The sequence below is a fragment of the Numida meleagris genome, chromosome 3 (assembly GCF_002078875.1).
Source record: "Numida meleagris isolate 19003 breed g44 Domestic line chromosome 3, NumMel1.0, whole genome shotgun sequence".
In the NCBI taxonomy this organism is placed as follows: Eukaryota; Metazoa; Chordata; class Aves; order Galliformes; family Numididae; genus Numida; species Numida meleagris.
This window is the reverse complement of record NC_034411.1, coordinates 82,394,106-82,418,777: the sequence shown is the minus strand read 5'-3', so window position 1 is coordinate 82,418,777 and position 24,672 is coordinate 82,394,106. Positions and strand designations below refer to the sequence as shown.

The 24,672-nt window shown below is 41.6% G+C and overlaps 1 protein-coding gene across 17 annotated transcripts in view; it reads left to right on the top strand.

The window, feature by feature from the left end:
• Positions 1-24,672, top strand: part of RIMS1 (regulating synaptic membrane exocytosis 1) — a 363,013-nt gene that overhangs the window by 50,456 nt on the left and 287,885 nt on the right. For 4 of the 17 annotated variants that reach the window (XM_021393093.1, XM_021393091.1, XM_021393090.1 and 1 more), the window contains exon 1: positions 18,991-19,354. The exons of 1 other annotated variant lie outside the window; for it this stretch is intronic. In XM_021393093.1, coding sequence (XP_021248768.1) covers positions 19,191-19,354 — 164 coding nt within the window. In that variant the 5' untranslated portion in view covers positions 18,991-19,190. Of the gene's footprint in view, positions 1-18,955; positions 19,355-24,672 lie in introns of those variants that run through there. 12 more of the 17 variants (XM_021393103.1, XM_021393102.1, XM_021393092.1 and 9 more) reach the window with 8 other exon arrangements.

The window sequence follows — 24,672 nt, the reverse complement described above, 5'->3', positions numbered from 1 at the left end:
AGTTCTTATGATGTAAGTGTGACAGTTATGCATCTCAGATCTACAGGCTTGGGTCTCTGCAAGAAACCCCAAGGGTTACCTGGTACCAGTCTCCATGCTTTCTTGTTGATCAGTGGTGTACTGAAATACTACCCTGATACATGGTTAGCACAAACCATTCATTGGCTAGATGTAGATAAATCATTAAGATCTAAGATCAGCTAGGTAGTTTGGGATAATTATTTTTTGTCACAACTATCTCATGAAATGTACCTAGCTCGGTCATTCATAGGGTGCTTATCTAAAAGAGAACATTATAGGACAACCTTAGCAATGGTGGTTACTTTTACATTTTCATTTATGCTGGAGCTTCAGCTGAAATGGTATAAATTACCCACCAGCCTTTTGGTGGTTACTGAGAGTTAGAAACATACCCAGGGCTGAACTAAGCAAAGGCCCCCCAGTGCAAGCTGCACCTTTACCTGAGGTGGCAGGGGGAGGGGCTAGGACAGGCACCTCAGTTAGGCTGGGGGAAGAGGGTTGTGCTATACCATGTGACACCATGGGAAAGCTATAAAGCTGTGGGCAGTTGGTGGGAGTTGGTTGTTGCTCTTTGGAGGAGCTGCTTGGTGTTAGTTGGTGGCAGCGTGTCTGGTGCGGCATCGTATTGTTGCTGTGTGTTGGTCAACAGGTGGCAGGTACTGTGGCTAGAAACGTTGTTATTATTGTGTATTTGTTCCTATTTTACTCTTCCTTCTTAGTTAAACCACAACAACTTAATATTGATGTATGAATGGTGGTAGTTTTGCTAACTTAAATATATGTTAGGTGTGACTAAGCCTTGCTAATCTGTGTGTCAATTGGTACGCAGCTGGGCCTGTGATCTCCAGTGGCTGTTGCTGCAACACAGTGTTTTAGTATTAATTCTTCTTGCCCTGTAAAAGCCTCCTTGTGTTTTTTTCTCTTCTTATTTGGACAGTTGGCTTTGTTTTCTTCCAAATGTGTTACTAGGGACCTGGTTAATGCTTTGAGGACTCCGTAGTAGAAAGTTACAAAGCTGTTTGGCGTGTAACGTGTGCTCACATATGCAGTTCTTAACACCTAGCAGGTTAGGGAATGTCAGTTGCACTGTACTAATTCTACAGTGACTGTGCATATGCCTGAAGGTCTGTGCTTACAGGCCTGTAGGAGGTTAATTCTGCCGAAACTGCTGACTCAGCTCCTTATCTTCCTGGCCAGCAATTTCAAAAGCACTTCCATTTAGTTTGATCATTCTTGCAGCCTATGAGAAGATGTGATGCCCCATGTTTGCTAAAGGTTAAACCATGCATGTTGGCAGTACATGATAAGGAGAAATGCTTAAATCATAGCAATTCCACAGTGAGTCTACAGACTATATGCCTGTATTCATAACTGGACTAAGATATTGCTGTGGTTTCTTCTTTTACGATAGGCTTTCATTGACGTAGACAAGAAGTGATAACAGCATGATAACTAGGAAGAGAAATTCTGTTTTGCGAGGTGTATGCTAGCATATTAGAAAATCAGTCATTAAAATATAACTAGAACCATTAGAATCTTTTTATTTTCTGTGTTCACCATTCTCACATTGAGTAAGGTAAACTGAGTTTGTTTGCTTACACTTAAAGATATTTCTGCATTCTCATGCCTCATCTTTCTTACTAATCTTTTTTCACTACTGCTTAGGTGATACCAAGTCAAAGAGCCCTTTGCACTGACCTGGTCATATTGTTTTATCTTTGTCCAGTGGGAATGCTGTTACTCTCCGTAGAGATCACTAGAAATGGGGCAGAATGTTTCACATCGCCATTCCAAAGAAAGTATCCTTTGATGCATGTACTAAAAAAAAATTAAATCCCCAGCCTGACCAGCTTTTGCTTTCCAACCTGTTTCCATGGCATTCTCAGCTGGTAGAAGGCAGAGAGCTAGTACAGTAAAAGAGACAGACCAGCTTGTGCGGTACTTTCCTAGCAACACCTACAGCGTGCAGGATCCTGTTGTGTTAACTTTAACAAGAATAGAAACAGAATCTTTCTACCTTTTTTCTTTCTCCCTTTCAAGAGTATAAGTGGAGGCAAGAGATTGAATGGTCTTGCAATTGCTGACCCTTGCATTTATATTTCTACAGTACAGCAGTAACCTTCATCAGCAAGAAAGGCTCCTGGTCTAATAAGCTGTATTTGTAATTGTAATAAGAAATAGATCAGAATAAACAATATCAGATTGTTAGTCTTCCCTAGTTCTAAGTGAAATTCATAACTATTTGTTGCTTATGTGTTAATCTAAAGCATGATTATGCTCCTTATTTTTTAAATACTTTTCATATATAAGAAATTGTTTTTGCATTACTTTGATAAATAACAGTTATAGAAGCAAGCTAAAGCAGATTTTTATAACGGTAGTATTTATAAAATACTTAAATAATATCTAATTCTTTGGAGATACTTCAGCCACACATCAACACATTTAAACCTCTAAAATGGACCTTACAAAATATTTCATTACATCTCTGTGAGGTCCTACTAAATTCATCATATTTCTATCAATATAGATCAGACTGAAATCAAGACTCTAAAATCAGAATCTAAATCTACTTCTCAAATTCAAGGTATATTTAAATGCCATCGTGAAATTAGGTTGCTGAAGCTTTGTTCTAAGGGATATGGGGAAACTGAAGTATAGTCACTGTTCTGTATGCCCGTGACTTTCATGTCCCTTTCTTTCAAGTGATTCTGAAAAATCATGTAGTCACCTCCCGCAGTATAGCATTAACAATATAATTTACACACTTCTTAAAGGTGATTTAAGGTGATTTCTTTAGGAAATCGCTTCTTTAGGAAGCAAATAATGAGAGAGCATAAATATTTTTTTCTTCTAAAAGTTTGGTTAGTTTTTAGCCTGAAACTGCCAGGATGGGGACACTGCAGAAGAATACTGAGAAAAGATGTGATAGAAACCTTCAGATGCATTAAAGGCTGCTGCAAAGAGGACGCAAATGCCCCCAGTATATGAAACAGGAAACAATGAGCTAAAAGTGCAGCACAGCTGATTTTTGACATTAGGAGTAGCTTTCTAATAGTAAAGAAAGCCAGTGTCTGGAATAGATTAGCAGTCCTGAGGAGCAGGGTAGGCAAATGTCTACAGTAATGATCTGATGACTGATCATAAATGAATAATTGACTGTATATCAGGTGGAAGGATGGGCCAGGTGACCTCTGGAAGTCCTTCTTGCCTATATTTTTGTGTTTATTTATACTTAGAGATACTAAAGAGACTAATATTTATTACTTCGCACTTGTCACACTTAGAATAGACAAGAGATTAAACTTATGAGAAAATGGTGACAGGTTGATTACTCTCTTTTAGGTATTTTTTCTATGCCTATCTTCCTCATCCTTCTGTTCAGTCACATTAGACATTTTTTCCTCTTATACTGAGTTAACATCTTTTCTCATGTCATTTTTTTTGCAAGTCTGATATTCCAATATTTCAATAGAAGACAAGAGGCTTGGCAAAACAATCTTTTCTCTCCCTCACTCAGTACCATATTTGACCAGCATCTCTTCTGAGATTGACAAGCTATGCATGAATATATTTCTGATGTTTTGCATGCAGCCTGATCCAGTCATTTTATCTCTCCATCACTTCAATTCTACCTAACCTCCAGGGGATTGTAAGTCTCTAAAACCAAAATAGGAACACTTCTGTATTTTGAACATTTTATAAGATAGGGGCTGTGCTATCAAAACATGGAGGCTGATTATTCAACTTGTTTAAAATATCCAGACTGTTTGGGTACCTCATCTTTTTTACATCCAATCTGCTTATTCACAGTTTGTAAGATAACTAAGTTTAAAAGCCTATGAACAGATTCACTGATATGTACTTAAAGCCCTACTTTTATCTTGTTTCTAATAGACACATTTGGAAGGGAGGGAATCTTTGCATTAGGTCATTCAGTCCACTAGTTACATGGGCTCTATGAATAACATTTGATAAAATAAAGACAGAAAGAAAGCTCTGAGGCTTCTTAGTTGCTAGCTTTAAAAGCAGCTTGTAGATAAAAGTGCTGTCTTGATATCTTGTCTTAGGTAGAGCTTTCAGATACAGGAAGATCTTCCTGGAAACAAAATAATTCAAATTGATAACTTTAATATTTTGGTACACGAGGATGATGTTTCATCTCATTTGTCTTTGCACCGAAATATACCAGGCTATGTACTCCAGATAGCAGTGCTAAGACTCAGCCTTTTATTTCATCTCTCAAATTAATGTGCTACTTTCCATTTTCTATCTATTAAATAAATACAAAACTGTACCTTTGTGCTTTCTTCCATCCTGCCCTTCACATCAAGGGAGAAAGCTCTAAATAGCCACAAAGCTAGCCCCTTGTTTCTTTTCCACACTGACAGTAGCCCCATAGCAGCTGCTTGCCTGAAACCATCAACCCTGATGGTACTGAGCACTGTTTATTGATATGCTTCCTCTCTTGGTATCTGGTTGGTCTCTCTGGCATCATGCTTAAATGCCACACTCCTTAGGGAATGAATTAGCCTCTAAACGGTTGATGAGAAATGTGGTACTAGCCTTGATGCAAGGGTAATGCTCCATTCTGAAAGTCAGCATTAAGCTACAGGTAAAGTGAGCTTCTGATGTCTGATAAGATGGACATGAGACAAGAAATAAGTACCTAAATGAAATAAGAACAGGATCTCTGAAGCTGATGAGATGCATGCCAGAGTTATTTCATTCAAAGTCTTTAGTAGATAGAAGAGTTAGAATGAAGCTTATTTCTGACTTTTGAGGAAAAAGCACCAGGAATGCAGGAAGTCTAAACAGATCTCTACCATACCTTAGAATAATAGTGTAGTACTTACCCTTTCACTCTCTGGTTTGTACTATGGCTATTTTAAGGTGAAGACTGTCATTGATGATGAGTTCAACAGGATCGGAGCCACAAAACAGTCCTATTGAGGCCAAGAATTACTTGATCTGTCAGCTGAAGGCTGTACTGTTCCTGCATGTCTTACACTGATTACCAGGTAAATGAGATGGACACCTCCCTCTGCTTCCCCTCCTAAGCGAGCTGCAGAGAGCAGTTAGGTTGCCTCTGTCTCCTATTCTTCAGACTAGACGACCCAAGAATTCTCAGCCTCTCCTCATGGGACAAGCTTTCCAGCCCATTTAACAGTTTTTGTGCTCTCTTCTGGGCACATTTGAGTTTCTTAACACTCTCTTTGTAGAGACCAGAACTGAATCCAGTATTCAAGGTGAGGTCACGCCAACACAAAATGTATGGGAGAATCACCCCTTTTGACCAGCTGGCTATTCTGCATTTAATGCACTCCAAAATGTGGTTTGCCCTCTTGGATGCCAGAGCACAGTGCTGGCTCATGCCGAACCTGCTGTCACCAGCATCCCCCAGATCTCTCTGCCAAGCTGCTTTTCAGCCACTCATCTCCCAGCCTGTATCTGTCCAGCATTTGCCTTTGTTGAACTTCATGCTGTTGCTGACTGTCCAATGCTCCAAGGAATCTAGATCCCTCTGCAAGCCCTCTTGTTATACAAAGGGAGTTAACAGCATCTCCCATTTTAATATCATCAGCAAACTTGCTGGGGATGCATTCCACTCCTGTACCCAAATCACCGATAAAAAGGTCGAACAGAATTGGCCATTGTACTGAGCCCTTGGAAACACCCCTAGTGACTGTCCAGAAGACACGCGTTGCTCCATTTACTACAATATTTGGGTTCTGAGATTCATCCAGTTCAAAACCCAGCATAGTGTGAACCTGTTGGTTGGACAATTTGACCAGAAGGATACTGTGAACGATGGTATCAAAGACCTTACTGAAATCCACCTGCCAACTTCCCTTTTATCCACTAAGCAAGTTACTTATTGTACAAGTAGATTAAATTACTAAGGCAGGACTTTCCCTTGATGAACACATGTTGACTATGGCTGATAATTGCATAGTTCTTTAACTGCCTTTCAGTAACACCCAGGATAATCTTCTCCATAACTTCTCCAGGTATTGAGGTTAGATATATGGGCGTTGCCAGAAATCCATGAAGCTACTGTTCTCTGCAATTGCTATGGTCATTTGCCATTCCCAGGGTAACCGCTCTCCCAGATCTTCAGGTTAAACCTGAGCTTCCAGGATTTGGCCAGCATCACCCTGCAGGAGGTCAAAAGATTTCACATGGTGCTCGAAGGACATGAGGCTGTTCATAATTCATGCCAGCTAAATTACTATTACACCTGAAGACATTCAGCTAGTGCGTTGCATCTCTGGGGACACAATTCTTTTCAGCAGCAGCACTTACATAGGCTCTGTTGCCTCTACAGAAGTACCTAAGCAGAAAACTCCCCCCGGTAGGATGCAGTACTATGGAATGAAAAGCCTGTTTCAAGGATACCCTTACAGCTAAACAGATAGAAAGGCAAATATGTTGCAATAATGTTAATTATAAACTGAGCAAGTATAGTGTGTATAAGGCTTCAGGCTGCAATGTGTCATGTGTACATTGCATCTCTTCTACAGGTTTGCTCTAGAACAGCTATATTAATTAATGGTGGGTAGTTACTGATACATGTTTAGGGTAAACTCTAATTCCCTTGGGGTGATCCTGTCAACTCTTACAACAGGAATGGATTTACCATTGCTTTGACAACTATCTCTGGCCCTTAGAAAGAAGTTTTTTTATTTTGAAGTTTAATAGTTTTGACTTCTGGTTTCTTGATTTTTATTTTTTTTTCCCCTTTGTGGTAAAGCCACTGCATCGAAAACAATGTGGGTTTTTAAATCAAAGTGGAAAAAATATAGGTTCTTTCTCACAAGGTGAGAAGGCTGGCAATAATCTTTTCCAAAGTGCTGAAATTTGTATTTGCTGTTTCTTTGCTGAACAAAGCTTGTCTCTGTAACAGTTTTTCATCCGTCTATATGCTCTAGTACAACCATTTAAGGGACAGAGACCTATACATGCCTTTTAACCCTCTTTTGTTGCAAGTACAGGGGGCTCTTTATTCTGACAACCTCCCCCCCCCCTCCCCCCATCTAGTTTGTACTAGCAGCAGCTGGCAGATTTCTCTGGGGTTTTCTTCAGTGCATCTGGGTTGGGTCAAGTCACTATAAAAAATTTAACAAATGTTCCTTTACAGGACTGGCTTGAGCTTTTCAAAATAAAGAAGTCTGACCTATCTAGTCTAGCAAAAGTTTTGTTTCTGGTCTGTAAGCATAAAGGAATATTAAGTGTTGTATTTAATGAGATATTGAACAGAACTTTGTTCCTGGTGTGTATAGTAGCAGACCATGTTTCAACAACACATTGTTTTGTTTTGTTTCACTCTACGATCAGAGCATTGTTGTTTTGTTGTGATAGAATATATATTTCTCCTTTCTGGACACTAATAAAATGAATGAGATTTTTTAGCTGCATCTGAACTGATGCTGGAATGAAGCAAGCCAGGCTGGCAGCTCTGTAGCACCTGCAATGTGATGCTAATTCTGGGGAGGATTATTCAAAAAACGAACACCTTACAACTGGTAAGAACATAAGAACTGCCATCCTGATTCCAAGCCAAGATTCCTCTAGCCAGTGCTCTGTCTTAAAGAGTGCTCATTGGTCAGCATTTAGGGAAGAATAAGAACATCAGTAATTATTAGTTTCCCCTAATATTTTTCAATCTTCTTACTGGTTTAAATGGAGGGGTTTTCTGAGCCTTTATCATTTGTTTATTTAGCAGCTCTTCATGAATAATTCTTCCAAGTACATGTCCAGCCTCCCCGAACTCATATAACCTTCTTCCATTCACGATGTCTTTTGCAAGGATTTTCTCAGTCCTGGTACCTGATGTGTGAGGAACCACCATCGCAAGCTTCATTTAATAACTCCTAATGTCCATGGCAAGGACAGTGAATATTTGATCTCTATCTACTTTGGGTGTACTTTTTACAATTCTGTAGATTTGTCACATTCCCACAAATCACCATTTTTGCAGAATCCCAGACCACAAAATCATCAGTTGTAAAGAAGCCATGCTGAACTGTTTGACCATCATCTCTGAACTGCTTCTAAGCTCTAATGTATCCTTTCTTAAATCAGGACACTATACTCACGGAAAGTATTCAAGGTATAAGAAATGTGAATTTATCCAGAAATATAACTGTTTTCTGTGTTGTTCTTTATTCCTTTTCTAACAGTTCCTAGCATTTGATTTATTTTTGACCATTGCTGAGTGCTGAGATGATGCTTTCTTGGAACTGCTTATCTTAACCCTAGAATCTCTGTCATTTCTGAGAGGTAATGGTCAGGTCACAGTCCACTGTTTGATATATGAAGCTAAGATTGTTTTTCAACACAGCATTTCACAAAACACTTTATTATTCTGTCATGAAGTCATTCTATTGCTCTGTTATAAAGCCTCATAAGATCTTACAGCAACTGTATGGTCAATCTTGTCCTTGCTAACCTTGATAACTGTATTCTCAGAAAAAATTTAAATTTCATTGCTCACCCCCTTTTCCAGGTCTTTCTTAACTATGCTAAAGCATGCACATTCTAGCACAGAACTCTGCCAAATTCCTCTTCCTTCACAGAGAATTTTCATTATTTGTTTCTGTTGTCTGAGTTTTATTTCTGTGTTTATTCAGCTTGAAGAAACGGCTAAAAGGAGGAGACCTAATTGCTATATTTGCCTACTTAATATAGAGAACAAAGAAGCAGACTTTTCTCAGAATTTCACATGGAATGGACTTGAACTGTCTCAGGTCCTGGCCTGGAGGCTGGCAGAATTGACCCCATGCTATAGTCTTCCTGTTTGTATTTGGCATTTCAATCCATATGGCTTTTGTGTTACTTCTTAAGGTGGTTAATTTGTTTGTTTGATTTAATTCCAAGCTCCAACAAAAAGAATAGTTCTATTGCAGTACTAACATGGTACTGTAGTACCATCTCATCCTGTTAGATTTTTTTTTTCATTAGTACTACAACATTTCACTGGCTTTCTTTCTTCCATCAGGAAAAAAGGAGGAAGGTGAAATGAAGAAAAACAGTTGTAATTGAAAACTTCTCTGTCATGCCATCGTACGTTTTGATAAAATTATTTTGCTGTCAGAACTAAAGCAGAGCTTCTGCTGTTGGGTTTTGACCCTAGAACCTGCTACACTCACTCTACTGATAACCGACATCTGAACTCCATCTTCTGTTTCTCTATTACTCCACTGAGCGCAAATGCTTTTACCTTCATTGCAAATTCATTAATTCTTCTCCATTTTCTTCACCTTGATAATCTTCTATTCTGGCACTTTGATTTTGTCTTTAGCACAGCGGGCTACAATATTGACTCTAACTGAAGACATTCTTATACTTGTAAAAACATTTTCCTCTATAATTATGCCTTGACCACAAAATGTTTCAAGAAATACAATTCTTATTCTATTTTTAACACAACAAAAAACTTACATAGATATCTCTTCCAAGCTGAGCATCGGGTATTGATCTGACACTGACCTCTCCTTTAGGAATTCGGTGCGTAATCTCACATATTTGGAGAAGGGAAAAAAGCAAAGTGGAGTTTCATCTTTTCTGCAAGTATTTTAGCTTTTAAAGGTGACTTGCGAAATAATTTGAAAATTTAATTATTTTGACTATTTGGTGACAGAGTGAGTGTTGGAGGCCAATGAAAAGTAATTTTAGAAACACTCTTCAGGCGCTTTCAGCCTTCCTCATAAGATTTTCATTTCTGAAACAAGGAAATTTATATAAACTTCAATACATTGCATAGTATTGTTGCAATTTTGTTATAACATTAAAACAAGATGATTCAGATTAGCCACTGCTTTATGTGACATTGTTCCTAATTTTCTCTCTTCATTTTTTGGTACTTCCTTATAGCATGTATGTATGTACCTACAGACTCAGAACAAATCAAGAGGGCTATGTATATAAAAGAGAGAAATTTAACACATAACTATATTTTAGTAACAAAAATAGTATTTTGAGAGAGAGAAGGAAACAGCTGTTTCCAAGATCCATATCAAAACAAGAACTTTAAATCACCTGTCTTAGCTCACCTGTTTGTTCCACGTTGCAGTGCACTAGAAGCATTCAGTCTTTGTTGTGGCTCAGCAACTAAGGGAAGACCAAGGGACATACTACAGTTATTCATCTTGATTAATTTCAAGAGCACCCTAAGATGCGGGAATAAGATGAACTGTTAGACCATGGAAATGGAATTTGACCTTTTACTGCTTTCTCATCACTTCCAGGGATTTATATGACTTGAATATTGTCATTTATTCAATCTGTGCCTCATCTTCTCCATTTATGAAAATGGTACATTGAGATGAGAGCTGGGTTATGGTCTGTGTGATTTTTTTTTTTCCCCATTTTTTTTCCTCAGAGTATGAAATTTGACCAGCAAAAATCCAAATTTTGCAAAACAAGTGATCCCCAAAATGTTAATTTGGGATTACCATGACTTTGTTTTCCAAGCTTTCTCTTTAATACAATTGTCTCTTTTATACTGCAGTATTTCACTTCTTAAATACATTACATTTTTCATTAGTGGCTCCTGTTACAATAATTTAGTAAAATGTAAAGAATCAAAACAGTGTTATCAAAATGAAGTTCTGTACTGCAGAAACAAAACATTCTTTTTCCACTTTAGTCATGCAGTAGATACTGACACATTTCTGACAAAGCCTTTCATTTGAATAAAACTACACTTTATTTGAAATCATGAACTCAGTACAGATATTGGTTTTATGACATCTGGTTGTTCTCGCATCTCATCTGACATTTTCCTCTTTCACAGGTAATAATTACATTTCTATCTCTCTTTCCCTCTGTTTCCTTCTCTGTTGCCCAAATGCATCACTGCTCTTAAAAATATCCTTTCTAGTCCACGTATTCCAAGTACTCTTTTCTCTCAAATCATCTAGCTAATGAGAATAATAAAGTTAAGCTTAAAGCAACTGTTATCAGGCTGTGGTTAGCTTGAATATTGCTGTTTCCATTTCAAACTTAAAAGGGTTTGTGTGCCTGAAAGCTTATTCTTCTTTTTTTTTCCTGATCATATCCATTGGATAGTTAAAGATATTTTCTTGTGTGGACTTTGTGTCACTACTTTTTAAGGCAAACTGTTCTACCAAAACTTCTGTGTCTGTTTTAGTAATAATATTGACTTTCTTTCAAAGTATCTTGCAATTCATGAAAAAAGATGCATGAGAACTGTGTATTATTTCATATCTTCTGAGTTGGAATATAGTGTAAGACAGAACTTGCCATAGTACATGCTCCAATGCAGGAATGTTTTTGGAGGACGACCCCTTCCCTTGCTCACTGCAGTCATCTTACCTGCTGCTTCTTTACAGCCTGTCTGGGGAATCAGGTGTTTACTGCCAATTAGAGTTGATAAAACAGCAGGAGTTTCTCAGATTCTCTGCACAAGAGTATTTCTGGACTGCTGGCAGCTGTTGCAGGGCTTTTTGGTGACATGTACAGTGAGACATTGTTCATTTAGTTCTTACACCTACTTCACTGTCTGCTGCAACCGTGATGTAAAGCATTTAAAACTTCTAAATATTTTCTTCTGGAGCAAAAATAATGGTAAGATAGTTTAATTGGAAGCAAATGCATTAAAAAAAATGATATATGTCACAACACAATGTTCATTTTATCTGAGAGCTACTTTACTATTAGTGTTAGAACTGTTCCGCAGAACAACTGGAGCAAAAATAACACCCTTATTCCAAAAAGATATGGTCTATATTTGTAGAAAATGTTGTGTTACTTCAATGTTTGAATTGCATCATTGTTTTTCTGATTGCCAGATTGGTGACTAAGAGAACTGGGCTTTGGTTTCCTCTATCTGAGCCATAACACTGCTCAGCCTGACAGATGTAAAAAGATATTACAGCTTACAGTCGGTCTTTGCAGTGGCTTTATGCGGAGTTCACCTGAACTGGATGGCGTTGAATCTGTCTTTGTTATCAGATTTAGACAATACAGTCAGGAGACAAAGAAAAGCAGATGATGCCTTTTTTCTTCCTCTGGGAGTTGTGGTATCAGTTCTATCATTTTTACACTTCTTTCTAGTTAAAGGAGTAAAAATGCAAACTGACCTCAGTACTTTGGAAAATGTTGTACTTAAAACCGTGTTAATATTTTTGGAACTAAAAAAATAACACATTTAGAAAGTAGTCAGGCTGAATAAGAATTGACTCATAACAGATTGAAATCAGATGTGAGTTTGCAAATGCACTGTTGCATCTAAAAGAATTCATGATTTGGAGCTTCACAGGCAGAAGCATCAAGTCGTGGAGGAGGAAGGTGACAGTTCCTGTTTATGCAATTTTGGCAATCTGCACTTTTAGGATGGCTTGATCTTTCTGGAAACTGCCAGTCCAGAAATACACAGCTAACCAGGAGGGAGCTAAGAAGAGGAAAAGGGAATAACTGGAGACCTCTGGCAGTGGAACTGGGTTTCTGGTCTACTTTTTAAGGAAACCAACCTATGCAATCACAGTTTTTCTGTCACCTCTCTGGTGATAATACTTGAATCTTCTGACCGCTCTCAAAATTCTTTCCCCTTCCCTAAGGGAAGAAGAGGTCCAAAACCACTGAACTCCGGCACTCAGATAAAGGGGACTCTGATTTGTGATATAAAATTAAAAAAGACCAAGACTATTTTAAAGGTGTTAATCACTACAGTGTGTAGGCACTCATTGAATTATGTGTAATAACGATTTTTGTCCAGAACAGGTCCTGAAATCCTTTCTTGGAGTGAACTCACTTTGTTCCAGTGGTTTTTCTGCTGCCTTGAAAAAGATTGTTTTCATTTGTTCTCATGCTAGAGCTAGCTTTGACCTTCTCTTTCTTAAAATACTGTATGACTCCCAAACTTCAAGAATTAAAATCTCATGAGTCAGATTCCAGAACAAAAGTGTTCATGAAAAATCATGCAGTGATAACAAAACAGATTTTGCTGTGATGTTGGATTCTCTGTGAACATTTTAAATTCCTTCTACTGCCTCTTGAGTGTGAGAGAAGTCACAGTGCCCCACTTCTACTAACCTATTGTGAAAAATGTCTTTAAGCCCTTGATGCTACAGTGTATTTCATCCTTCATAACTGTCCCTCAAACATCAAACCCTCTCCAACTGACCGAAAAACTCTTCTGCAGCTTTCATTATCCCCAGTATCCCACGAGTCTGGCAAACAGCATCACTCTTCTAAGGGAAGAAACAAGGAAATGGACAGTCTCGACTGCTTACAACGAGGCTAACAAAAAAAAAGAAAAGCTTGAAAAGAAAGTATTGGTGGAATTGAGAAATTTATAACATGGGCTTTCTATAGTATGAAAGAAAATATGGAATTAAAGAAAGTTTCTAAGAGAGAAGGAGGTCAGGAACCATAATTAAGAATGCATCTGTCATGTATGGGGCATAGGTGGATACCTGTCAGTATCTCTGTTCATACATGTGAAAAGATAAAATGTTTATAAATGAATGGCAGTGAATAAGGTATGATGTGGTGTGACCAAAGATGCATGTGTAAAAATAATGTGGTGGATGCCTAGAGCTGTGAATAAACAAAATAGGTAGAGTGTATAGATATACTCTGGTGGGTGAGTCCTGTAGGTAATCCAAGTATACAGTGGTGAGGAGTAAGAGCAGAAACGTGTCTGATGTCAGTGAGGAAGAGTGTGCCAGAGGGTGATGGGGATGGATAAGTGGTAAGCTGCTTGGTCCTGTTTTGTGAAGAGGAAGGAAGAATATGAAGCATCAATGAAAAAAGGAGGAGGGAACAAAGTGAAAGGAAAACGTATGAAAGATGGTGATGAATATACAAAATCTACCTAGCTAAGGTTCAGACTTCAGAAGTGAAAGACTGTACAATGAGAGGTATGTATAAATAAGGTATTACAAGATGAAAAATAAGAATATTTTACAGGTAGCGCTTAATAAATATATGCACAGCATGGGTGCTTCTATCACAAGCAATGATGTCTGAAATAACTGAAGATCTTACTGCAATCCTCCTAAAAAGCATAATTTTAATTCTCTACTGTTCTGTGTAAGTGATCTTTGTTTCAAAAGAGAAGACAGATCCTTAAAAAGTAGAACTTTCTTATTTTCCACTGTTTTTTGTATGAATCAACCAAATTATGGGGTTATGAAGATATCTGAAAATTAGAATTAAAGAAGTTTAGAGATGCTCTTAAGCTATCAGTTAAACTCAGTGAAGTCTGGAGTTGCAAAAGTTTTCACATATACCGTGTATTGTGAAACTATTGACTTTCTGGGTCGTATATTTGGAGTAAATGCTGCTAACTTCTATTCAGTCTATTCAGCTGAGACTACTGTGGGTTTCAGCTATATTACTATGCTTAATTCACTGGGAAGTTAAGGAAAAGTGAATGAAAAATGATGTTCATGAATTTAGAGAATTCTTCCTTCTGTAACTCCCCACACAGGCTCTTATTAAACATTCAGTGCTCCTGCCAAATTTAGCTTAACATACTTCGAAAGTAGTCCAACTTGCAGTCATTCTTCTGAACAAGAGTTTGGTAGTTAGTACAATTTTTTTTCTACAGGTTGCTAACTTCGTAGCATAATTATCTTCTCACACAGGTAGAAGGTCAGTTTCATTTATTGTTAACTGAGGCTGAACTTAGTGCAATACAAATACATATTATTAATTCTAGTAATTCAGATGATTTTAATTCAGAGAACAAATAGAAATGTTACAGAGAGAAGTGATAGATGAGTGACAGAAGACTTCATAGCTTTCACTTAAGAGGAACTAGTATGTTTTTCTTTTAATCACATATACTATGATAGTGATTGGCTTCTCAAGACAGCAAAGTTTAAGAAAGTCGTTTACCTGATACATTACAACAGCTGTATTTGCATACCATTTCTAGATTTCACAGTAGTCTTTCATGTGTAGGACCTCAAAGAAATGGAGTTAATAGGATGCATCTTGGTGGTGAAACTTTGGATACCACCAGGCAGAAGGCATTCTTACTAACCAGGCAGTGAAATTTTCTTCAAAGCTCAAATTTATCATTTTGTCTTCAGGATATGCTGTATTGAAGTAGACTGGCTTTCCATGCATCTTTGCATGACAATGCCAACTATTTCATCTTTACAAAGCAAACATGGGCAAATAAAAAATGACCACTCGGGGTTTGAAATATTTAGCAGTAAAAACTGAGTGTCTTCATGTAGCCTGATGGAAAATGAGATAGGTTATATGGTTTCTTCTGCATTATTCTCTAGATAACTCTACTTTTGTCTACGGTTTCTAGGCCTGTTCGGCCAGGTTCTGTGACTTATGGGGGGAGGAGGAGGGGATCTACATACCCATGACGTGGGAGAGGGGGAAGGGAGAAAAGGGAAAAGATAGGAAGACGGGCCTAAAAACAAAACAGTGGCAATGACCTAAGGGAGACCACTAATTTATGAAATATGATATTGGAATGCGAGATAACACAATATAATACAATATAATTGCAATAGAAGCTAATAAATCAAACTAAATTTGAGTGTTCAAAACCGAAGGCCTTACTCTAATGCTGAAGGTGAGACAGCCAGGGAGCACACACCACAGAGACGAGTGGTGAAAGAAGGGAATGCCTCGTGACTTGTCAGCAGTTTTATCTTTCCCTCTAAACGGAAATGGAACAGTGAAAGACTTCTGGAAGATGTAGTTCTTCTTCTTTTCTGAGAACCAGGTACCCAGAAATATCAACAGTCCACGGAACTGGAGCATTAACTCTTTAACTCCCAGTGCACTACATGATGTTATGATGTGGAATACTGATAACAAAAATCATAAAACCATGACAACTTCCTTTGTGCAAAAATGTATAAAATATTGTAAAGTCATTTGTTGTGCCTAAGATGTTGTGGATATTAGGAAAAGCACTGCTGGCAGTTTAGAGAGGTCATCTTTGCCTTCTACTCTGTTGAAGCCATACCTGGAGTGCTAGGTCTAGTTTTGGGTTCCCCAGTACAAGAAAAACACGGTCATGTTGGAATAGGTTCAGTGGAGAGCTGTGAGAATGGTTAAGGGACTGGGGCTTGTCATAAAAGGAAAGGCTGAGAGAGCTAAGACTTCTCAGCCTGGAGAAGAGGAGGCTCAAGGAGTCTTATCAATTTGAGTGAATATCAGATGGGAAGGTGTAAATAAGATGGAGCCAAGCTCTTTTCAGTGGTGTCCACTGACAGGAAAATAGGCAATGGTTGTATATTTAAACACCGGATCTTTTGTTTGAACATCAGGAAACATTTTTATATTGTGGGAGTGGTTGAACATTGAAATAAATAACCTAGAGAGTTTGTGGGATCTCCACTGTTGGAGATATGCAAAACCCAACTGGAAATAGTCCTAAGCATCTTGATCTAGCTGACTTTGCTTGAGCAGGGAGGTTAGACTAGATGATCTCAAGAGTTCCCTTCCAAACGAAACAATTCTATAATTCTGTTTTTTTCAATAACAGAATTCTATTTACACTATTTCCTCTTTTTTTTTTTTCAGTTATTCTGCAAAAGCTTTCAGCTTTTCCTTTTAAGATATGAGAAAGTATATATAAAGTCCTCTTATACTTTTCCTATTTATTTGGTATTCAGCACACAGCACCATTCACACGCTCGACCCTATGTACAGCAATTAACAAAATAGTACAGAACAGACACACACACATGACTGTGTCAGTAATTAATAAGCAAAAAGGTAAGCAGGATGACTTAACCTCATGCAATATTCTCTTCAGAAACTATCGTGGAGACACTTGATTCTTATAGACTTAGACCATCAGTGTTTTGTTTTTTTTTTTTTGGTTGGCCTTAAGGCTGTGACTCGGAAACACTAGGACCACTTGTTGCAGTTGAATTAGTTCTTGCAGTTCCTTTAGCTACATCTTTTAAATGGCATGTGCAGGCCCAAATAATCTGAAGGACTGTGGGTTGTCTATGGATACCCGTAACACCATAATCTTTAAATCTGTATTAAAATTCCAGATATTTCATGTTTTTAGTTCTTTGTGATGCACAACTGGTGCTGAGGTGGTATCTTACCTTCTCAATGTCATATTCTTTTCAATCCTCCCTTTGGTTTTGAGTTGGCTGCCATACTTTTACTTGTTGGAAATGAATGGATAAATTCTTTAGCATCATATTGTAACAAGAAGGCTACCTTTCCTGCTGGTCACAGATGGCAGAAAGTGATTTTATTGATTTGTTAGTACACAACTTGGATCACTACATCTATAAGTAATAATGCGGCCAGACCCTGGGAGAAGTCACCACATGAGTTAGTGGAGGGTCTGTATCTTTAACTGAGTGTGGCATTATGATATTTACCAGTCCTTAGTTGTGCTTTACTTACTTTAATCTCTTCTGAGCCATCTGTTGGTCATTCAAGTTTGTTTCATTCATGTGCTGGAAGAGTTGAGACTTCCCTTTCAGAAGTGATGGAAGAGGCTGAATCTACCCATTATCACTCAAAAGTTCTAGTGGTTGCAGTAGTTCCTATCATTTTTTTTTCTTTTTAATTATGTTACTGAACTGTTTAGTGCAGAAAATCTCTTGGGAGGATACAAGCAGATGGTCACAGTAATTCTTCTCAAATTCCAAGGGTCATGAAGGTTCATAGCTCTCAGATTTGTGTGAGAGGTATTAGTGTGGCTGGCTGAAAGCTGGTCTCTCTCCCTATTGCAAACCCAGCAAGTTTGGCAGCAAGAAGCATTAAGCACTGCCAGCACAGATTTTTTTTTTTTTCCTTTGGTTCATACCCATCAGATGATCTCTCTAGAAACTGGAGATGTTTCCACGCTGTGACCTCGACAGAAGCATGACTGAGAGGTCTTAATGTGCTAGGAGTAGTTCACATTTTACCTGAAAGTGCAGTTTTCTCCATATTTCAGCTTTGCACGTCCAACTATTCACAGATAGACTTGTGCTCAAACGAGGGGCTTTTCAGATCTATAGGGATCTGGCCAGTGGAATACACACAGGTAATCAGTCTCTGCTAATGAAGGGCTGCTGAATTCGTTACTTGCTCCCCCAAAACAGATTAGAAACTGATAGGGGAAGGTACCTGTATTTAGAATGATAGTTTGCTTATTGCGCCCTTCCTTTTCAACTGGCCAGTGCACTGTGGCACGTTTCATGGCCATTTTGGTGGGTTTCAGCTATGAAAAAATTGGTCTGAGTGACAGTGATGAGGAGAGCTGAGAGATGTGCAGGGAACCGCTGTTGGGGGTGCCACTTGCTGCAGGAAGCATAGAAAGTGCTCTTGTACTGGATCCTAAGAAGGGATGGTCGAACGGTCATGGCGCTGACTCGGGGTTACGGGTGTGCAGCTGGAGCCGAGGCAAGCATGGCTGATGTTCGAGGGAGCGGCGGCTCGGCGGCAGCTGGGTGGCCCGCAGCCTCGGGCCGCCCCGCAGAAAGCCCGCGGCACAACTCCTCAGCGGCTGCCCCGTTCCCCGGGGTGGCACCCGCCTTCGGTGAGACAGCAGTCCCGGCGGGGACCGAGGCGAGCTCCCGACCCCGCCTCGAGAAGCGGACGCACGCGGGGGCACACGAGGAGAGAGGCAGTGCCGGGGCGGCGGGAAGAGCGAGGGGAGCGGGGACAGCGGCGCCGGCGCTCCGGCTCCGGCACGGCCGCCTGGGAGGGAGGCAGCGGCGGCGCGCCTCGGACTCCGCCTAAGCGGCCCCGAGCTCCCCTCCCTCCTCGCGGCGCCGAGCTCGCAGGAGCGGAGCATCGCATCGCATCGCGGCGGCGGCACCCGCCCCTCCCGGCCGACCCGCGGCGCACACCGCCTCCCTGCCTCTTTCCCTCCGCACGCAGCCCGCCGGCGGCCATCGGGAAGCCCCCGCGCCGCGGCACCCCCGCCCCGCACGCCCACCGCCGGGAGGATGGGCTGCGGGCGGCGGCGCGGCGGCCCCCGAGCTCCCTGAAGCCGCGGAGACAAAGGGAGCGAGCGGCAGCGCAGCCGGGCTGGGGTGGATGCGAGCAACCATGAAAGGCTGCGTCTCCGCCTCCTCCTCCGCTGCTGCCAGAGAGCTGCCGGCTGCCGACGCTCGGAGGACTACACTGTGAGGGGGGGCGGAGGAGAGCCGGCGGGGTTCGCCTGGCCGAGGTAGAAGGTGTAAGGGAGAAGCAGAAATAAAATGTCTTCTTCGGCGGGGCCCCGCGGCCCTCGCCCACCCACGGTGCCCCCCCCGATGCAGGAGCTGCCCGACCTGAGCCACCTGACAGAGGAAGAGAGGAACATTATCATGGCAGTGATGGACCGGCAGAAAGAGGAGGAAGAGAAGGAAGAGGCCATGCTCAAGTAAGCAGCCGCCCGTCATTCATTCATTCGGTCGCTCATTCATGCGCCGCTCGCGGGCGGGAGGGAGCGGGCGCTGCCACAGCCACGGCCGGAGCCGGAGCCGGCCGTTCCCCGGGGCCGCCCCGCGGGGCCCTGCCCAGGACGGAGCTGCTGAGCCGCGGCCCCGACCCCTGACTTCCTTCTGCCCGCACCGGGGCAGCCCCTCCTGAGGCGGCCCTGCGGAGGGGGGAGCCCGGAGCCGCGGGACCGAGCGGGACGGCGGCCCTCCCCGCCCCCGGGGAGCGGGCGGGCGAAGGGGCGGGCAGAATGCCCGACTCGGGGGTGAGGGGCGAGGTGCGATCCCTTCGGGGTCCCCGCGACCCCGCCTCTTGCAGGAGGGGCCGCTGGGTGGGGTTGCCCAGCTCACCGGAGCGGCCGTGCTGCCCCCGCCCGGCCCGGCCTCGGCCGCCTCCCGCCGCGCGGCTCCGGGCTCCGGCCCCAGCGGCCGCCCCGCCCCGCCCCGGCCCCTCGCTGTGGGAGCAGCTCGATGTGGGGACAGCGAGGCGTTCGTAATTAGGAAATCGATGTAATTAGTCGCACTGCTTGTCACAGAGAGGAAGCGTGCCTGCGTGCTGGCGGGACGGAGGGGAGTCGGGCACTCCGGCCGCACAGAGGGGTGTTGGTAGGTGCCATGTTTGTACATCAGGTCCCTGCCACTTCGGAAGCTTTTCTCCCTCTCGCCCCTCACCCTTGCCAAGAAACACATGTGACCACATTTTCCAGTCTTCTCCATCAAGAGGAGGCTTCAAATGTAACATTACCACATTGCCCGCTGTGAGCAATGAGGATAAACAGATTGAAGCTGTGGCCTGTGGAGGAGAGAGCCGGGATCCTTCCTCTCCCAGCTCCCCATCAGGCCTGCTCTCTTGCTGAGAGCCGTGGCATGTAGGTGAGGGGAGAGTGCACAAAGCCCCGGGTGACCCAGGCCCTGGGCGGCGGGAGGTGCATCCCTACCTTGCTGCCTTGCTGCGTGCCAATGCACCGATGTGCTCGGGAGGGCCACTCCCAAGATGTCACCTGCTCTGGGTGCTTCTTTTGGCAGCATCAGAAATACCCACTGACATGGCGTGGCTGCCTCCAGCCCATGGAGATGCCACATCTCCTCAGGCTCCTGACTTCTGCCTCACATGCTGCATTCCAGTTTTGTCTCTGCCCTTCCTCATCAGTGTCCTGCTCTCAGCTCTGCATGGGCTGCTGGAGCTGAGGGCAGCAGCGTACGCTGGGCCCAGCACTGCGTCTCACAGTGAGGGCGGGAGGCTGGCAATGTGATGTTGGGGTCTCAGCTTGGGACAGTGGATGCGGGTTTCTGCTCCTTACCCTGGGGTGTGGCTGGTCTCTGAGGTGTGCTTTGTGGAAACACATCGTATTCATCACTGTGGGGAAATGTGAGCTAAGGGTTTCTCTGTAGACTCTATTTATCAGAAGAAAATTAAATAGAGAAATAGTTCAAAGGCTTTAAGCTACATTTATCCATCTCCCATTTCTTGTCCTCCAGCACAACCACTTCCCTATAAATATTTAGCTTTTATTCCTTGACGAAGATTACTGGTTCTGTGGTGCTGTAGAGCAATACTGTAAATCTTATAGTCGTTGCACGAATGAACTTTTGTCAGTCGAGATGGTAATTTCACAGCCCTATTCTTGTTAATGTGGGGCAGAAGATAAATTCTCTTCTTTTTTTTCTTGGTTATGCTCTTCTTTCCTATTGGCATTTCTGTATTCTGGATTAATACTTCATTTTCTGTAGAATTATGGGAATCTTCAGCAATTTCACTAAATGAATTGGGATACTTTAAATATGATTTTTAAAGAGGTAAAAAAAATTGCACTCTGTGAATTCATCTTGAAATTACCTGACACTGTCTTCTAAGGTTTGTGATACACAAAAGTTTGTTTCCTACAGTTCCTGTAGTTCATGGCAATAACCATCTAGGCCTGAGAAATTGTGATTGTAAGTATATTTATATATGTATTTCTTTACAGAAAGAGCCAGAAATTCATTGAAATACATTGGAAAACTTGTAAACCTTTATCCTCACTTTAATGAGAGAGCTGGCTTGCAAAATTAGGTCGTGGCAAACAGTTGTCATATAGATTATGATTTGGCTATTACAGAGAACCACTAGATTTTAAGATCATTTGCCTTTTATTTATGCTGAGGACTTAATTCCTTTCTGGGACAAGAGTTGGACACATCTTTCCAGAGAGTAACCTCTATAGGCTGGCTTTTGAGCCAATAACTTCCATAATTTTTTGTAGGCTTGTTACAAATACAAAGTGATTCTACCAGGTGACACAGCTATATTATAAAAGTCATACATGGTCACCATCTCTTCCTATTATCTTCAGTAAAACTTGTTCAAATTTGCCGAATGTCTCCGGCCACCACTTTAAACCACCAGCAGATACACCTTTCTTCCTGTAATGCCCACCTACAAATCTGGAATGTCCCCTGGAAGTGGAGCTGATCTGTATTGCGAACTAGGCTGCGTTCAGCTCTCAGTGAAGCAGAGGTCTGTTATGTGCTGCCTCATGCATCACAAGGGCTAGAGAGGGGGCAGTGTTTCTTGCGTGTTCTGGATGTCCTGATAGTTAGCAATACAAGTTTCTACAACACTTTCCAGCATTCCTCGCTGCGGAAAACCCTAAGGAAAAATTACTGTTTATTTAAACTACTGTATTCCTCAGATGATAATCATAATATTGCAGATCCAAGGAAATTTGAGATACTTCTTTGAGTAGGTTCTGTGGACTTCAGGAGAAGTGAAAGAGATTAGGGTCATCAGTGAAGAGACCATGTCCTTCTCCTCCAGGTCTGTACCCCTCTGGCTTCCTGAGCCCATTTCTGACTCTGAGCTAAAAGCTTTCTTGTAAAACCCTGCTGCCAGTTCATGCTGACATCAGCACACGCTGCAGCATGCCAGCCTGGGAGCAGGGTGCTCCTGCAGGGATCAGGACAATGGATGATGGAATGCTTTGACTGCTTGCCCTGGGGGGTGGCAGAAATGCATCCTCTCTTTGAAACCTGCTTGTCTCTTTCCAGGCGCTTCCCCTGTCTGTCAGTTTGTTGACTTACTGAGTTTCCTTCAACAACTAGGGCTGGAGAAACTTGTCAGGCCCTTAGGATAAAGCAGGCGACTTGTACAGTGCTATTCTTCTTTTTTTTCTTTTTTTTTCTCCCCCTAGGTATTCCTCATCAATGGCAGAGACCTCACCATCCCTTCATCCTTGCAACATCAGATTTCAAACCACTGTGAGTGGTATCTGTGGAAGGGGAGCATTCTAATCTTGTGATCTGTTGAATATCTTGGAGCAATGTGTTTGAGGAGTTAGGGTTTTTGTGAAAGTTCCCTCTTTTGTTTTTTTCAACAAACAGTTTGATACTTACCTGGCACAAAGTAGAAATTGAGGCTCCTTGAGCACAGCTCACAGATCTTTCTGTAATGGTGCATCAGTGAAGCTGGGTGTCCCTGCATGTCCAGAGAGTGTGCAGGCACGTGGGTGCCTTTGCTGCAGGTATGTTTGCTGCCTGTCTTAGGCCTAAGCCTGTTTGGGAGTCACAAACTAAACTGTCACATGCTTAAGTCCTCTGAAAGAACTGATGATTATACAGTGCATGTATAGTGCATATTGATATTCAACTGTTAACTCAAAATGATAATATCACAGCAACATGTAGGCTCCCTATATGGAGAAAAATGAAAAGTTTGTGAGCCCAGGAGCCTAACTCAATAACGAGCCTGATAGAAAGAGCTCTCCTTGCAAGTGAAGCTTTCATGCTGCATTCATCTGGTTACCCAGGACTATGAACGTAGCCTTTTTTTAAAAGCATCAGAATAGTTTAAAGGACTGAGAGCTCTGGGGGAAGGAAGGAGGTCCTTCTCCTTCCAGCATCACACTGATAATGCCAGATTTTGGGGATGTCTGATCATTCCAGTCTCTAGCTTCTCTGTCAGTTGGAGCTTGGTCTTCAAGACCCGCACTTCCACTGTTCCTGCTCTGTTTGTGAAGGACAGTGGTAGAATGTGCCGTGGCCTTCTCTGCAGACTAATTCACATGGAAGGCGTTTTTCCTGTTTTACATGGTAGGTAGTACTGTAGCTGAAAGAAAAGACGTTTGAGTTGAGTGGCTAATGTTTCTAGCCTGAAGTGCAGATGCTGTACAATGGTTGGCTCTGATGTGACCAACAAATTATGGGGATACAAGAGAAGGAAATTTTTCAGTGAGGATAAAGAAAGAAACAAACTGTCATTTGCAAAAAGAAAAAAAAAAAAACAACAAAACCAAAGTGCAGCCCAACAACCCGCACAATTTTTTAAGGAAAAATGGATTTAAAATTTCAAATGTACATTCAAACACTAGGCAGCCTGAGACAACGATATTGTTTGTATGTAGAAGGTACCTTGAAGATAAGTAACCCTAGGGAATATGCAGCAAATTTCGATCATAGACAAATCACAGAACTACATATACTTATATGGATGTACTTAAGCTTAAATTTGCTTATGTGCAGTTGTGGGCTTTATCTCACTGGGTTAGTTAAGTACTATGTGCAGAACAGGAGAGCTGTGAACACAGATAGCTGAGCTCCAGTTCTGTTCAGCTGTGGACTTTCAGAGTCCAAAAGAATCATACACTGGGATGGCCAGAGTACTTTGCTCCTCTCCTTGTGGAAAAGTAGCTTATCCAAGGGGGAACAACTGTAACTCGGTGTTAGATGGATTTAATAAAAATAAATTAGAAAAAGCTTCCTAATTACCATGGCGGTCATTTTCTGGAGCAACTTTAGGTGCAGACAAAAACTCTTGCTACACCTCTGATGGGATTTAACAAGAAGGTGAAAGAGATAATTTTTCAATGTACTGGCAATAGCTGGAAACTTAGAGACTTACAAGTTTCCTTGTACTTTTGTAACTCTAGTTGAGTAGCTCTAGAAGAGAAGCTAACAGATACTCAAAGCCATCCTAGATCTTGAGAGTTATTTCAAGAATTGCCATGGGAGTGGCAGTTAGTAATTAGGGAGAAGGTGATTCTAACACCCTATTTTGACCATCTAGTGTGGTGCACAAACTTGATTTTAGTAGAATTCAGAGGTATTGGAGCCACTCTATTTTGAGGGCTGCTAAATCCTGAAGTCAGTTATCTTTGATTAGAATCTGATGTGATGAGAGGGGTTTCAAGATAGGGCATATAATTTCCTGTGTGCAACCGGAAGGTTCCATGCTGAACTACTAGCTACATAGCTGAAGTTTAACAGATTGGCCAGGAGGCATGTGCTC